The 17,679-nt window shown below is 32.7% G+C and overlaps 1 protein-coding gene across 18 annotated transcripts; it reads left to right on the top strand.

The window, feature by feature from the left end:
- Window positions 1-503: 503 nt before the first annotated feature.
- On the top strand, window positions 504-17,652 carry LOC105337756 (uncharacterized). 18 transcript variants are annotated; one of them, XM_034445228.2, is made up of 16 exons: window positions 504-550; window positions 626-865; window positions 3,232-3,403; window positions 3,629-3,716; window positions 4,822-4,876; window positions 4,967-5,043; window positions 6,801-6,961; window positions 8,402-8,605; window positions 9,013-9,276; window positions 9,433-9,696; window positions 10,474-10,737; window positions 11,713-11,748; window positions 12,410-12,541; window positions 12,737-13,468; window positions 15,127-15,301; window positions 15,475-17,652. In XM_034445228.2, the coding sequence occupies exons 5-16, from the start codon at window positions 4,841-4,843 to the stop codon at window positions 15,677-15,679; spliced, it is 2,550 nt and encodes an 849-aa protein (XP_034301119.2). In that variant the 5' UTR covers window positions 504-550; window positions 626-865; window positions 3,232-3,403; window positions 3,629-3,716; window positions 4,822-4,840; the 3' UTR covers window positions 15,680-17,652. The 18 variants fall into 18 exon arrangements, with proteins under 18 accessions (XP_034301119.2, XP_065932819.1, XP_034301131.2 ...); XM_034445240.2 differs by adding an exon at window positions 3,867-4,006 and having other exon boundaries at window positions 511-865; window positions 3,232-3,334; XM_034445239.2 differs by adding an exon at window positions 3,867-4,006 and having other exon boundaries at window positions 511-865; window positions 3,232-3,334; window positions 3,626-3,716.
- Window positions 17,653-17,679: the final 27 nt, after the last annotated feature.

Raw genomic sequence — 17,679 nt, 5'->3', positions numbered from 1 at the left:
ACATGTTAAGTCATTTCTGTTATCTTTATTCACATTGTGCGTAATAAAATACTGCAGGATTAAAAATGTATTTAGTGGTTTTTATTTCATATTCAAAAAAAAATAGCATCAGGGAGGGACAAGCCCCCCGATTTTTCTTCTCGCAGCAGACATAATGATATTAAAAATTGGAGTGATAGGTATACTTGCCCCCCCCCCCTCCCCACGGACTAGGAATTTCATGATTTCGGAATTTTTTTTTTTTTGGCAGGTAAGATTTCTTTTTTTTTTTGGAGTTATAGGTATCTCCCCCCCCCCCCCCATTATCCCTTATATCTAAATTATCGCATTCATTTGATGATTTTCAGAGGTATTTATCGATTTCTACTGTTAATAAGACATTTTTATGCAACAGTATCGCATTATATAATAAAGGGTAGCCATATAGCCATCTGCATCTGTGTGAAATATGTAAAAAACAATTGCATACGAGTTAACCTGTATACGAGACAGTCTGTGTACGACTTGTTTATAAAATAACCCCACACTCGTACTTCCTGGTTTTTTCTAGGTATTCCTTTTTCCAAAAAATGATTTTGACCATAATGCATTTGACAACCTTTTTTATCGACCCTCTTTATAACAGTTATAGGTAGATATAAGTTCATATTGTGGGAGGCTCCTAGAAAGAATAATCATACCGTGACCAGGAACCGGGTCCATAGGACATTCTATCTACATGTTCTAGGAGGCACCAAGATATGGTAATTTCATTGAAAATCGAGCATTTTGACTGGAAACCCATCACAAACTGGGAAAGAAGGTGGCTCTAATCAGTTCAGCTTCCATTCATAGGCCTACAAGTCCCTACCGCGGTAAATAACTGGTAAGTCTTTTATCGTTACTTTCTCTTAACCTGTAAAAGAGCCATGCATTCTTTCTACGTCTTACTTTTTTATGATAAAAGTACTTGATAATGGAACATTCATTAAACTGATAAATGTCGAGGAAGGAATGCAGTCCATTGGCCTATACCACTTGTCCACTACCAGTACTTGCATAAGACTAATTTATTCTTTACACATAGATCTAGTTTAGCATGTTCAGATTCTAACGTTTCATTGCAATGATTATGACGAGAAATTGTACTTTGTAATGATTGGTCCAGACAACCCATACTGGCTAGTAGGGGTACTAGGCCAGTATGGGCTGTGGGTATAGCCAGGGCAATCTCAGCCCAGCAAGAATCCTCTAGTCTAAAAATTTTGATTGACATCTCTTCCAGAACAGACGTGAGATGACAATTTTTGGTGTCAATGAATCTTACTTGTATTATGGCCAAGATAGCTCATTATAGAGTAGGGATGTAGGGTTATGGCAGTGCAGTTGCACATGCAGCACATATCATGCCGTGTATTAGCACATATTGTTGCTGCATGAATACAATACAGCATCTACAATGTATGTCTTTCTCAGAGTAATATTATATTTTTCCCAAGCAAGAAGTGAGACAATATATGTATTACCATTCTGGCAAAACATTGGAATTCCCAAAATGGAGTAAACTCATGCACTGCAATTTACTTGACTATCTGTTTTGTATCATATAAACATAAACATGTTATAATGGTGAGTTTCCTTCAGTATAAAAATGTGAGTAGAAAATGAATGTAAACATTTCAGAAGCTTAGAAAAATTAGACTTAAAATGTATTGAAAATGAAATGGTTATTTAAAACTTAAAAGTCATAAAATAAAGATAATGAAAGATCAAAAAAATAATTTGAAATTAAAAGATCAAGAAGTTTGCATGTTTCAGCATAAAAATAATAGAAAAGCAAGAGTACGTAAACAATAAATGAACTGCTTACCTGTAAGTATGTATAAATACAGTAACTAATATTTATAAGTATATATGTCATTGGGTTTCAATAATATTCAAGGGTATCAAATTTTCGTGGATGAAGTGAAAATCACAGTTTCAAGGATAGGTAAATTCGTTGCCAATGACCCTATTAATACGAATTTTTAATAGAAATTACACGTCGATGAACATTTAATTTCGTGGATCACTAAACAACGAAATCCATGAAAATTGGTATTCAACGAATATTGATGAAACCACAATATGGTGTGCACCAGTGCCAATTGAGCTACTGATTTGTAATGAGTATAAGGACGAATTTACTTCAAACCAGGGCTGCGTTTTACAAAAGAACTCACGACCACATTTGTGAATGTTTATTAATCACAAACTTATCAATGTTTTATTGTAATATCTGTAAAATATAATTTTGTAAATAAATGGTTTGATATAAATTTTGTTCATTAAAGACCATTCCATGAGACTGAAAAGAATTACGGCAATGCCGTAAGTTCTTTTGTAAAACGCAGCCCAGATAAATAAGCAATGAATTATTCCACGTTCAAGCATATTAATTAATGTGTAATGGAAAGGTAATGGCACAATATCAGATTTGGGAGGAGGGGTCATACATCTGGGACAAACTGTAAATTTGTCCAAAGTTATGCTTCTCATAGATCATTTCTTGGAGTTTGGAAAATAGACTTCAAATTTTCTACATGAATGATCAGATTGCATTTGCGTTGAACTGATATATGGTTGAATAACCTATGATCTGCATTGGAAAAAGGTTAGCTCCTTACAGGGACTGCTATTTTTAAGAAGGAACAGCAACACACACACATGTACATACAATTTATCCTCTTTAAATGGTGGAAGAAGTGTTGATGGGTTGTATGCATGATCTCCATCTTTCAAGAATTAGATGGGTTTTTTCTAATGGAGCATACATATGTATAATACATGCACACATGTGGTTGAATAATAGTTTAGCTTAGAAACCCAAGATAATTAGTCTGCTATCCTCAATTGGTCAAGATAAAACTGTTTTAAAAGAGTATAATAATGATTAAACCATGAACATTAGATGAGCTCAATTTTATTTTAAAATAAATAATTAACATACATTTGGTGAATTAATGAATAACAGAATTTTTTTGCATAGCAGCAAGGACAACTTGTTTAAACTTTCTTCATGTTCTTATTAAATATATTCTAGAATCAAAGACTTGGCCTTAATTGGAAGTTGCATGAAACTTACCTAGACTGCGACATATTTGTTAATTTCATTTCATGACATGCATTTATTCCTATTTTTATTACTGTATAGTGATTAGAGCATAGTTTGAATACATGTCCAATGATGCACATACAGTGTCACTTTTCCAGGGAAAACAACAGAAATGAGATTTAATTCCTGACACAAGCTGCATGGGAACACATTTCCTGTTTGGGCTGTTGTGTGGATCGAAAAATCATGAACAGGAAGAAGGTGAACAGCCTTGGTGTTTTGCTGGGGTCTCTCTGACATTTTAAAGGGAACTTTATTACACTGAATAATGTAGGTCAGTCTTCATCTTTCTTTCTTCCTTCTTCCATCTTTCTTTCTCTTCATTCTTTCTTTTGCTCTCTTTCATTTGTGTATATGCCTTTTAATCTTCCTTATGCTCTCCTTATTCTCTCAATTTATGATTTATGAAGCAGTGATAGTCCTCTCTTTCTCTCTTCTCTCTCTCTTCTAAGATGTTATAGATTATTAAAAGAATGTAACTTTCTTTTAAAGCAGGAAGTGCATATGTCAGGAATTCAGTTAGACGATGAAGTGAAAAGATGTAAAAGTATGATGAAATCTACATGTAAACATATATGTGAAGGTAATTTCATGGATTGCAAGTAAACTGATCAGTAAATGGCACATTATTTTTACTTTATTCTCGGCTTCGTGCTGTCCAGTATATACACATACTACAAACACACTTTTTTCAAGTAAGAGAAATTTATACTGAATCTTTATACGACTTTAGGGGTGTTTGGCTGGTAAGCAATTGAAAAGGCATTTCCTCTTAAGAGAGCTCAATGGTTGTGGCCATTTTTAGACTGTATGGATCTCCATTAGAAAGAGAACTCTATATAAAATCATAGGAAAATACCAAAATTTCAAAAGGTGAAATATATGGAGTTTTTCTTTATTAAATACTAGTAATAGCTTATAAATGTAGCTAAACAAATCACATCTTTTATATTAAAAATTTTTAAACAGATTTGTTTGTTAATTTGTTGGCCATCCAGCCTCCTTAAGTTGTAATATGTTACACCCGGAATTTTATTCCATGGATATAAACAGCTATATTTAAATGTCAGTTTGGTCTCTTGAGAAAATATATCTGTACTCTGTTCCGAGTTTTTGCATCCACCACTTTTTGCTTGATATTTTAATAATAGTAAATACCTTTGTGCTCAAACTACGTTCATCCACTAATATGAAAAATGTCCAGATTATCTGTTTTGAAATGCCCCCTCTACCGCTTCAGGTTTCAATACACATCCCAAAAGTACTTCCGAATGGAGAAAAGATGTAAACATTTCCCATTATAAATCTCCGTAAGAAAATTGTTTTCGTTCCTGTGAAATTTTATGAGTGAAAAGGGATAATTGTTCAATGAAGATATCTTGGATATATTCCCTTTCATCGATTTCAATTGTATTTCTTTCACAGGTATATGTATTTTTATTAAAAATTATCAAAAACTGATGGAAGCAATAACTTGGGACAGACTATAGCACTAATGATGTATATGTAAAGCATGCATGTATATTTGCTGGTTCCTCGTAAAATGAATTAGAGCACATGATGAACCACTTAAAACATGGAAGTGCTCGGGGAAAAAAATCGGCTTAATGCTCTACATCTGATATATCTGATCTATATTATGTAAATCAAGGTCTCATGGTTTTATTCCATCTATCTTTTTTTCTCAGAAGTCTTCAAGGACGAAAGATGAAACTGAAACTTAATGGAATAATTCTGATAAAGGTAATGAAATCTTACATCAAATGTGAAGCGTTGTTAAAGTTAATGATATGTCCATTAACAACTACCACTCTTTCTTTTTTGTAATTTCAGGCCATCTTCATCACCATTTTGCAAGCTTACACTCCGATCCGTCGCTATCATGTTGTTGAAGGGGAGAGTGGACGATAGTGAGTCTTAATTACAATAGTAAATTTTTTTTAACACCCCCCCCCCTCCCCAGTATCTAGTATTTTGTCAATTTCCTGTTTAAACTAAATATGATTAATTTTCATATTGAGTGCTATGTTGTTTATGTTGGACAATGCAGACAGCATTATGTGTCATATCATTTTATCGATACTTAATATCTTTTCACTAGTCTGTTTTGGTACAAATACCTCATGAAAAGCTATATACACTGTTTCAAAAAATAAGAATATAGAACCATTTTAACAAGAGCTTGGACTTTTGGTAGTTGTGTCAATCGGCAATGTGACGTAGGCCTGTCTATTTCATTGCTGGCCACTCAGTAATGGCTCTTTGAAATCAACAAGATTTGTCTGGCTTTTGAGCGAATGCTACGCAATCGGCATATATTTCGCTTGAAACCATTGTCATTTTAACTTGTTTTGACGCAAGAGATAAGGAATAAGGAATCATTCTTTGAATATTATGAGGTGATAATTTTGGTCGGGGTGTGATCAAATCCAATAAAGCCCTGCGGGCTTTATGATAGATTTGATCACGCCCGGACCCAAATTATCACCTCATAATATTCAAAGAATGATTCCTTATTGCTTATATTTATATAATTTTAGGCCATCGTACGATTAAGTCTTTAAATATAAATAAGCAAACCCCACTGGCGCCTCAATTTGGCGTCATTTGTATTATGGGTTATACAATGTATAGTACAAAATTGATACGTAGTGTTATCACAGACAAAGACACTGGATAATGTAAATATAAATAGATATTTACATCCTACTTAAAGTCCAAGGCCTTGTTAAAATGGTTCTAAACAAGGATGTCAATCAGTTCCATATACATCCTGCTCGAATAATATATATCAAGATTTCAATCTTACAAGTTGGTTATTGTTGTTCAATTAAACTATTTGCCATAGGGCAACCCACTTATTTTCATGTAAATGTTTCCTCTGTAACTTATGTGAAACAGATACTGCTTTGTGATTATTTTATTCTGAATACAACTTAGTCTCCATATTTTACACATTTCAACAAAAAGATTGTGTGATTCAGTAATGAAAGGGTAGGTGTGTGGTGGGGGGGGGGGGGGGTGGGGGGGGGGGCAAAACAGGTAAAGTTTAGTATTTCAAACCAAGAAATGTTATTTGGAAATAAGTATGTGCTTTTTTATCTGTTGAGAATGTTTTTTTTTTACTTGCTGCTCTTGTATTCACAATGGTATGGTATTCCTGATTTCCTCGTATTGATTTATTTGTGTGCTTTATTAGAGTTTAGTTCATTTCCTTCCATTTTTAAGGGAATATAATGCAAAATATGTAGCCAAAGATTTAAACTGCAATTTATCCAACAACAATTGCTCATATTGACTGAAAAATTTACTAAATTTACCAAAGCTATATTTGTTGAATGCCAAAATGTAGCCTCTTGCTCTATTGATATTTTATGAATTTGAAAAAAAGCAAGAACAATAAATGAAAATCTTTAGGTTAGTTTGTCCCAGAAACCAATCAGTAATGAGCAAATTCGGCAGAATGTAAAAGCTGGCACTTTGCAAATTTGACCAAATGTATAATTTGGAGCATTGCAAATTTTGTTAAAGATTGCAGAGCTGTCTAAATTGAAGTCAATGCTTTCAGAAAATTCTCACTGAAGAGGAATTGTAGAGATGTGTTAGTTAATCAGAATTTCCAAAAATAAAATTTAACTTCATCAATAAGCTCACACCTTTTTTTCAGTTTGGGGCGTACTAATGCTGGGAGTCCATATATTTGTCATTACTATGAACATGGACAACCAAACACCGACTTGTCTAATCAGTGCTACGATCAAAACAAAGAATATTATGAAGATGAACGAGTAAAAATGGCATACATGTATCGGGGTCAGAGCTATCCAGGTTTGTTTACTTCTATACAGCAAAACTCGGTTATAACGAAGTCACTGGGACCTACGAAATTACTTCGTTATATCCGTTATAACCGTATAAGAAATTCATTAAATTTACATAGCTGGGAATCCAAGATGACTTCGCTATATCCGTGAATTCGCAATATCCGTGTTCGTACTAAACAAGTTTTACTGTACATAGTTTTCTCAACTTTAAATTGCTTTGGTTGTTGATTTTTTTTTTAAATACGGTAATCAAATCTATTTATAAGAATGTTTATGCTTTAAAATGCAAAATATTTTTTTAACAAGTTAATAAAAAACTAGTACCGTATCATATCTTCTTGCATTTAAATATAAAGGTAGAAGTATATGATTATTACAGTAAAGCTTGTTTAGTAAGAATCTAAATACTCTGTATATTAGCAAAATCTGGGATGTAGCTGATTTTTTTTTAATTCCTGGCAAAATTCCTAACAAATCCTTGTGAAATTTTACTGTTATATATTACATAGTGACCTCATTTATGATGAATTTACAGTTATATTAAATTGATTTTGTGTCCTATAGAGGTTAAAAATAACAAATTTTACTTTTTAACTTTTTTAAAAACTATAAAATAATTTCTTGTAAATGAACATTTACAATGAATTGTTTTAAAAGTTAGCAGTACCAATTTTTAAAAAAACTGTTTGAATGAATTTATTACCACATAATCTTTCTACTTGTAATCCAATTATTAAATGTTTCCAAAGAAGGGTAATTTTATTTCATATGAATCAGTAAGCGCAAATGATAGTCATGCAGAAGGAATTATTAATATATAAATAGTGCCTGTTTGGGAGGGTAACAGTTGAAATTGACACCCTTAGAAAACCATTGTCAACCGACGCGAAGCGGAGGTTGACAATGGTTTTCGAGGGGTGTCAATTTCAACTGTTATTCTCCCAAACAGGCACTATTTATTTTGCTATACTGAATGTCTTAATTTTTATGAAACTTTTACTGCTTTTATATAGGAATAACATGAATTCTACAGCGAACCGTACGCGCATAATTTTCGCGCATGTAACATTTTTTAATGTTACCCGTTGCTAAGTGCGTTGCTAATGCTGAGGGTAATAGAAAATATTATTAACTGCGTCTTAACCAATCAGATTTCAGTATTTAACATGAAAGTATAACAATAATATATGTGCTTTACTTATAATTATATATAGAGAAGTAAATTCACTGCTCTCAGGGACTACGCTATAACCAAGCTTTATTGTATTTGATAATTAAGGACAATATATACCGGGTATTCATTTTGCTTTGCATGAGCATACCATATTGCACAAGTATTTTACCATATATATAATCATTATTGTTGTGTAATTTTATACATTGAAACTTACAAAACAAGAATTAAATCAGCATTTTAAAACAATACTGTATCTATTAATTTCAGCATGTCCTCCTCTCCCTAAAATAAACAATGGCTACTGGAAGTGTCCACGTGGTGTCTTTTCAAACTCTGTGGAGGTGTATGCCTCTTGTGCCGCTCAGTGTTTCCATGGATTCACCAGTAATTCTACGAAAGAAGTTGTTGTTCGGTGTCCAGAATCTTTACAGTGGGAAAACTTTGCTGATTTTCAATGCATCATCAATAATGGTAAAAGTTTACTTCATTATTCTACCTTTACATATTCACATTTAATCAGTTTATTTCATGAAATTTGTTGGTACCTCAATCACCAATTTATATTTTGCTGTCTTTAATCTTGCACTTTATGCAGTAATAGTTTGAGCCATGAGCCAAGCTATAGCATGCACATCTTAGTTAAGGAAGATCGATATATGTACATTTAAATAGTTGACATTTTTTCACAAATTTCAAGTACCAGTATTAATATTTATTTTTCCAGTTCTGAATTGACAAATTTTAGAGATCAAAATTCAATGTCTAATTACTGGTAGAAGTTTCTGTTTTATTAAAATTCCAACCAAAATGCTCAATTATTTGATAGCAAATGAATGTTCATGTCATTTGACTGCAAAGATGTGTTGTCTTTTCATTAGTAGATATTTGTCAGCTCTGGAATTTGAGCTTCATTACCAGTAAACCCTTCCAAGTCATCATTTCATGGAATGTGACAACAGCCTGCCAGGAACACAACTTTACATTTGAAATGATTGGCCCCAAACAAAACCTCACAAAAAGACTACAGAAAAACACCACCTTCATTGTTATAAAAGATGTTGATTTGGACACTACTTATGAAGTTTTCCTTTATGATCAGAGGAAGGAGCTTGCTTCAGGAAAGTTTAGATCTGCTGCAAGGGGTAAGGGCTTTAATGAATGTTAATGATATAAAGAAATTTGAAACAGCAATGCTCCTTAATTTAAAAAAAAACAACAGGAAGTTTATCTCTCTTACTTACGATTATGGAACTGATATATTAAATATATAAACAAACTTCTTAATTTTGGAACTAAAGTTTCTCCAGCGAAAGATCATCATGCTCACCAAGTGAACCCCACTTCTGTGAACATAACATGGGAAGCCCCTGTGAACGACTCTTCTGTCATTGGTTATATGGTGAACATCACAGACGGGGACAACTGGTTCACCCTGAACACATCAGATACCAGTCTAGTGGTGTCCAGGTTAGAGACCGGAAAGAATTACGCCATTACTGTAGCCGCATTTAACCAGTACAGTAGAAGTCTGCTGAGTGAACCTGTTTATATAGAACTGCCAGGTAATTTATAACAGGTGTTTGTGTTCTTGACCTAAAAAAATTTGGTCCAGAATGTTAATGTTTTGTTTCTCAGGCATTGCAGCATCAGGTCAAATGCTGCGGCATAGATACATTTAGCACCATATTGAAAAGTGGAATACCTCAATTAAATTTTTGTTTAAATATGAAAAATGTAATATTCCCCTATGCAATTTTGCAATAAGACTAAAAATAAAAATTTTGTCTGGTGCATTATATTTTTTTAATTTTTGACCTGAGAAACTTAAGATAATTTGTCTTTGCCCTACAATGTTATGTCCTTTATTTTTCAAATGAATTTATTTTCTCGAATGTCCTTCAGCTTACAATCCCAGTTTTTAGGTTCCAAAATAAGATATTTCATTTTTATGCCTCAGTAAACACAAATGGTAGTCAATACAGACGTTATTCAGCCATCATTTTCATTGATAATATATTTCTATTGTCTCTTTACTGTTATAAATCTATAGGTTGTGTACTGGTAAGTTTTTATATATTAACACAAAGGCATGTTCAGCAGGGCAGGTGCACAAGAGCACTAGCCAGTATTAATGTTGCATGTAAAGGGAATTTGAGCAAGATCTCTGATGAACATGCCCGAGTAGTTGCAATCAATTTCAAGTGTATTGCTCAAAATGTAAAATGCCCTTAACCAGAAGGACAAAAGCTTTGTTGTGGTTGAAACAGCCAAACATACTATAAATAAATAAAACCTTATAAAACCTTAATTATTTTAAAATCTTTTTAATTTTTAAACAGTTGCCCCAACAAAAATTGTTCATTTTCACCAAGTTAACACCACCGCAATGCACATAAGATGGGAAGCTCCTATGAACAACTCTTCTGTCATTGGTTTTATGGTGAACATCACACACGGGGACAACTGGTTCACCCTGAACACATCAGATACCAGTCTAGTGGTGTCTAGTTTAGAGACCGGGAAGAATTACACCATTACTGTAGCTGCATTTAACCAGAATAGCATTAGTCTACAGAGTGAACCTGTTCATATAGAATTGAAAGGTAATTCGTAAGTTATTTGTTTTTCTGACTGAAGGTTTTTTATACCTGAAATATTAATAATTTGCTTTTTTTGATACTGGTACACTGAAAAGAGAAATACTGTGGAATCATTCAAATTTGTTGGGGCTAATTTTCATGGATAGCTTTGTGGGAACCAATTTCGTGTATTCTCTTATATTTACATATTCCAGTGTCTTTGTCTGTGATAACACTACGAATCAATTTTGTACATACAGCCCAATAAATTCAAACAGCGTATTGTTGGGGCGCAAGCAGGGTTTGCATTCTTTTTATTCAAATTTTAATAGTACAACTGCTGAAAAATTATATAGATATACATGTAAGTAATAAGGAATCATTCTTTGTATATTATGAGTTGATAATTTTGGTCGGGGTGTTATCAAATCTATCATAAAGCCCTTTGGGCTTTATTGGATTCGATCCTGCCCCGACCGAAATTATTACCTAATAATACTCAAAGAATGATTCCTTATTCCTTAAATACTTACGAAAGGAAATATGATTTATAACCCTCATTCATTAATTTGTGAAGGATCTTCATTCAGATGAGAGGGACCCACAAATTACATGAAATTTGAGCCACCAAGAAATCAAATGATTCCACAGTAACTCAATTTTTAAATTTTAGTTAAAAAATGAAAATTGAGTTATTCCCCATTGCAATACTTACAATAACAACTATCTGTATGCTGCCATATATTTTGAATGTATTGACCTAAGAAACTAAAAATCATTTTTAATTTGCATGGTCTTGCAATGTTATCTTTTTTCCTGTTAAACTTGCTAAATCTTTGAAATTTTGATGTTCAATTAATACCAATATGTTTTAATCATAGTTAACATATTCTGATGAGAGATCATTACAAAGTTTCTCTTTGATGTTGTAACCAAAATATGAATGCTGGCATTAGCTCTACTTTAACCGTATGTAAAATAACCCATTTCATTTTGTAGAGAAAAGTGATGGAGTTAAAAACAACAATGATGTGGGTAAGAATTTGTCTTGATGAAACATCAGTACAGTATTTTGGTCTGAAAAATTATCACGCAAAGGATGATCAAATAACTTTACCAAAGGACTACTGGTATATATGATATGGGCCTAATATAGCTCCCTAAAATGAAAATCATCAATTTATTGTAATTCTTTGCTTCCTTGGTACAGATATACTTGTGAAGTTTTTATTTCTTGACTTTCATTTTGATCTAATAAATCAAATAAATAGGTGAAAAACATATATCATATAACTATTCCAAAAAATGATACGGGTATAACAATTTAATGTAGCTTAAATACTTTTAAAATTGCAAATTACGGGGGCCAAATTTGACTCAAATCATATTTAGTACTTTATGCTTTTTCATGATAATCCTGTTATGGCTTATGGAATGGTTTGAGTCATAACTCTAAGGAATCATCCTCAACTTCTTGAATTATTAATTATCTTGAATCCCATAAAGTTAAAAAACAAAGATGTATATAGTTTCTAGTGCTAAGAATTTATTTCTACATAGATTATTACGAATTGCCCTGATGATAATGACATTATTGTTCAGTTATTGTAATATTATTCCATGTTCCTAAATATTACTAGTGGTTATGAATTCTTATGAATTTCAAATTTATTGTTACATTTCATTGTCATTTCAGAACCTACAACAACATTTTCAATTTATGAGCTAATTATTCCGCTGGCTGTTGCTGTTATAGTTGCTATGATATGTATTGTAATGGTTCGTCTTTTCAAAAGAAGATGGCATCCTAAAAGAAATAGTCAACATGGTAACTTTAGAATTCTTTTCATACAAAACTGACTTTCACTGACATAAGGTATCAACATCAGATTTTTTTTTTCTTAAAGTTTAATGAATTTTGATTGTGCAAGTGTCCATTTTTATTTTTATAGTTTATTTATGTTTACACATGCAGCTGTCTTAACATATACTTAATTAAAAAAAATGTTTCCTTCAAATTAAGGAAATATCAATGGAGTTTCACAAAACAACCAAAATTCTATAGAAATGGATACACTGCACAATGAAGAATGCAGTCAGAGGTCAAGAGAGGAGGATAATGGAGCAGATGATCGAGTTAATAACTGTCAAGAAGGATCTACTTGTTCAAGCCCCCTTCTGGCACAACAGCCTCACAATCTATCAAACTCAACAATTCCCATACTTAATGTAAAATCATTCGAGTATACTTGTAACAGTTTGGAGTTAGCTGAAGCAGAACATCTAGATCCCGAGTCAATCTCTCTACGTGAAGAAGAATCGGGCTTGCCTTTGAGGTCAAGTTTTGGGAAATCAGGTGATGATTTGCTAAAAGAAGTAGACAAAATTGCCCCAAAGAAGTGGTCAACAAGCGGTGTCTCAAAGAAAGGCCCAGGGTCAGATTCTGGTCAAGGGTCAGAGACAGGAACATGTTCCACTGTGTCTGACGGTGATGATTCTCCAAATAGATCTTCTCAAAGCAGTCGAAATTCTTCCCAGGGTAGAGGATCCAGACAAATGAACTACAGTCACCAAGATTCCGTTGACTCTGGAAGAGTATCAGAGGGAGAAACTGGAAAAGAGTCGGAAAAATCCAGTGGTGCTGAAAAGGTTATTCCTGTTGAGGTGCTGGAAAGCCGTCTTACAGACATCTCAGAAAAAAGTGTTGAACAAGACAGTTCTGTAGAGATACCAGTATCTGTAGAAAATGAACCAGGTAAGACTACAAAGAAAAGGCTTATTTGAGTTGTAATAATTGTTTTAAAACAAACTGGTAGTTACATACAGGTGTATTTTTCACCATAGCAGTAAATGGGAGGATTACTAAGGTGGTATGGGACAATAACGATTTGTAACATACCGGTACATGTACTTCCTATTGGAAAAAAACAACATTTAACCATGTTTAATTTTATAGATTTTGTAATTAACAGCTTAGCGCAGTGAGTTAGAGTGTGTTTTTATTGAATCTTTAAGTCATGAGTTCGAATCTGATGGGGCTTTTATTGTTGTTACCTTTCCAAAAGTATTTAAAACATTTTTTTTGGCCAAATATTGTAAAATTTAAAAACTCTAAAACAGTGAAATTATTTTGATTATAATGTACTTTATCCACATAAATATTGACAGATGCCCTGTACCACCTTAATTAGAGATAAACATTTTTAATGATTTTATCACAAAGCTTTATACAGTGGCCATTCTGAATTATATTAATGGTTATACCTTTCCAGGACTTGAGCCAATCCAATCTGTCAATCTCTCTGAATTAGGACCAATAATGGGACTATTCCCAATGAAAAATAAATAAACCCCCAAACTAGTCAAGTAATGTTAAATAAATCCCAATTTTAACATGTTTAATACTATAGAAGAAATGTGCATGTAAGGGAGATAATAAATGGATTTAATCAGTGAGTTAAATGTGACTTAATAAATATGAGTCGAACAGACCATGTACGGGATACTCAAAAACATTGAAAAGGCATAGATGTCGGAACTAAGTGGGCAGGGAGGGGGCTAACACTTTTTCTGCAAAGTTATCCATAGCCATAACCAAAGACCATGTTGTTTTTTTTTTTAATTTGCTTTTGATCATGATCAAGATTTTTGAACAGTCTAGTCCCCACACATTCAATTTGCTTTCGACGCAACTGAAAGGTTGGTAAAGTATTTTATGACATTTACAAATACAATGTATAAAATAAAAGATCTTGGTAGTTTAATGTTGTCTTTACTTTTGAAACTTATATTAGTTACATTAATCAAAATTGGATACACAATTCTAAAGAAACCAGACCCCGCTGGGTTTCTGTTTACACGTACATCGTACAGTCATGCAATCTTATGTGAAGACCTTTAACATTGGATGAGGCACTGATAGTTTAATTACTGCCTTTCAGAATTTTTTTATTCCCATTTTATTTTTGCTTCATATACCCCCGGTACTCTCTTTATCATGGAGTCAATTTTAAATAGTAAGTTTTATCTCTTTGATTATACATGTAACTTTGTTCAGGCAATTATCAAAAGGCAAAATTTTTTACAAGTAAATATAATAGTTGGCAAAAACAATGCTGTAATATACAGCTGCCCTTTATTTTTCTCAGCTGATGTACACATATTTTACAGTTGATTTCTCACTGCACTGATTTAAGCAAATAAATGTCTGTTGATTGCATTTTAAACATGCATGCTGAAGCTTTATCAACAGTGCAGGCATTAAATGGTGTTTACAAAAATATTCTTCTATTTTGTATTAATATAAATTACATGGAGTACACTGTGTAAATATCACAATCAGGGGAGATATATTACCCAAGGATATGTCATCAATAGTAGCAGATATCATATAATATGATGTTTTTTTATTAGATCCTGAAGAATGTTCCTGCACCTTTTCAAACTTCACTTCAACAGTAAAACCCGAGCATGTTTATGATCTGGGGGATTTGTTGGATCCCCATGATCATTACGGAGTCAAGAAAAGCTGGAAGAGTTTTGCAGAGGATGTTCTGAATTTTGATTATTCCAAAATTGTTGCTATGGAGTAAGCATTGTTTGATAAATCACTAGATTAAGTATTGAGGAAAAGCAGAATTTTTCAGATATTTAGCTAAAAGTCGGTTTCATCTGTTTATACTTTTGTATTCCTTTTGTAATCCTTATGATAAGGACAGCTATTTTTTGTCATTTTTACACTGCATTTTTACAATGTTACAGACACAGGACGAAAATAACCTTTGAGAACGAAGTTTTACCGCATTTAGTGGCAAAAGAGAAGAAGCTTGGTCACATGGTTTTACATTTTTCACATCATGATCATTTTCGCAAAGATGTGCTGGAATTGATACAGAAAATTCATTCTGAATGTTCGTTCTGTGATAAAATATTTGCAAATTCTCTTAAGGATACCTTTAAAGAATGAATGGGACAATTATAAAAAAAAAGTCCTGATTGTCTGTGATACATGTACCGTTGATGAAATGTACTGACATTTCAAGGTTCCAAACAAAAGCTCTCTACTGCTGTAATTCATGAAGAGCAGTTCAGGTAAATGTCCATTTTCCCCCCAGAAAATGGTAATCCAAGATCCATACACCTGGCGTCACACAACGGTTCAAGTTCTTCAAGCATGCAGCCATTTGCCCATCCTATACAGTGTTGGATGTAGGTCTTTGAGATGTACACCACACACTTCAGGGCTGCTACTGAAGTGTCTCCTTGGAATCCCAGTAACAAAAAGTGGCCATTTCTCTCACAGAGGGGAATATGAAGACAAAGACTGCATCAACATCACGTCTGCTGGCTTGTCAAGATACAGAGCTTACAATTTTTGTTTTGTAAAGGAAGCTCATCAATTTTCCCACTAACCTTGTATGAAAACTCTGAATGCTAGTGTCATGCATGGATACCAGTGCATTGAGATACAGAAGCGGGAGCTTATATAACAATTTCTAAAGACATCCAAAGATATCAGATCTTCTTGCACTGAAGATGTGTCCTATTCTTTCCCATGAATATCAAATATCTCTGCATGCAAATATCTGTACCAGGGTATGTGCTTCACTGTGAATCGTTTAACACAAATTTAGCAGCTGTTCTCATGAAAAAATATACCAAAGAACCCTGCTTTTGTTGTTCAGTTGAACCAGTACAGACAGCACAAAACCAATGTTATTACGTTTAACATGTGTAAAATGTATACAAGTGCTCCCATCAAATGGGGAAAAAAATTGTGATTATAAAATAACTGAATATTCCATGGAATCATTGCCAAAAAAAGTTGAAATGTGTATGTCTGTGATAATGCATGTTATGGTGATAAATTAATAATTACTTTATTTCATAAAGACTGTCTTTATGAAGTATCAGGAAATACAATTTATCCAAATTGTTTTCATTTTTACATTATTCCAATGTATGACTAAATGTATTCATTTACATGTTTATTTAGTTACAAACTTCATTTTTTAATGTCATTTGCGCGATTGAATTATCTATCATCAATTTTAATAACATGACATGCCATATTGTTTTGTTTATTTTTTTAAATAAAATCTGTGTTCCTTTTTTGGAGAGAAAAAAAAATCTTTTTAATCATCAAACTGATTTAACTGTAAGATTTACAACGGGCATGCCCTTCATTTCCTTTAACATCTTATTTTGAAACAGATTCATTCACCATACTTTCATAGTTTAATAATCTAAAACAAGCTGCAATATTAAAGTGGCAGCTCTAGAGCAACTTAAGTGCTTCCAAAAAGTTTTGTAAACATCAATGCAATGTACATTTCCTGTTATCCTGAGTGCCATATGTTGGAGGTGGGTTTTTTTTCCTCAAACTCTCAAATGTACCTGACAAGCAGCTACATGTAGGTTCAATTTGTATCATTTATTTTTTTTAATGAAGAAAAAAAAAGAATTTTTATAAAAAAAAATTTATCATTATACTTAATTATATCTGAAATCATTTTATGATATTTTACTTCTATATATATGTTTACATCGCATATATATTTTGATTTGAATTTGACTGGTTGTTATTCAAGTGAATGAATGTTAATTCATTAAGATTTACAAGCTCATTCTCATTTTTTGGAGACTGCATGTAGATGAACAATTTTGACCGAACTTCATGCAGCTCATCAATTGTTACACACTTTCATTTGAACTGTCAAGATCTTTGTCTCTACTGTACCTTATCTACTTAAAAGACGGCAGGTTTTGACTCTTTGGATTATAAGGATAAACCCACCCCATCTAGGTCTGTGCATGATTGTTTCCAAAACTTTTTTTAAAAAGTGCTGTCTCTGAATTTTTTAAAAATGTATTTTTCCTAAAAAAAAAAATTGTCAATAAATTTATTTCGACAAATAAAAAACAGTTTTGAATTAATAAGTCTTTTACTTTGTGTAACTGAACTTT

The sequence above is a fragment of the Magallana gigas genome, chromosome 2 (genome assembly GCF_963853765.1).
Source record: "Magallana gigas chromosome 2, xbMagGiga1.1, whole genome shotgun sequence".
In the NCBI taxonomy this organism is placed as follows: Eukaryota; Metazoa; Mollusca; class Bivalvia; order Ostreida; family Ostreidae; genus Magallana; species Magallana gigas.
This window is presented reverse-complemented; position numbering and strand designations above follow the sequence as displayed.

Bases quoted from the DNA above. Each gene is read 5' to 3' on its own strand.
- LOC105337756 (XM_034445228.2), top strand. From the start codon at position 4,841: ATGAAACTGAAACTTAATGGAATAATTCTGATAAAG. The intron at 4,877-4,966 runs GTAATGAAATCT...TTGTAATTTCAG, and splicing joins ATGGAATAATTCTGATAAAG to GCCATCTTCATCACCATTTT. The intron at 10,738-11,712 runs GTAATTCGTAAG...TTCATTTTGTAG, and splicing joins TGTTCATATAGAATTGAAAG to AGAAAAGTGATGGAGTTAAA.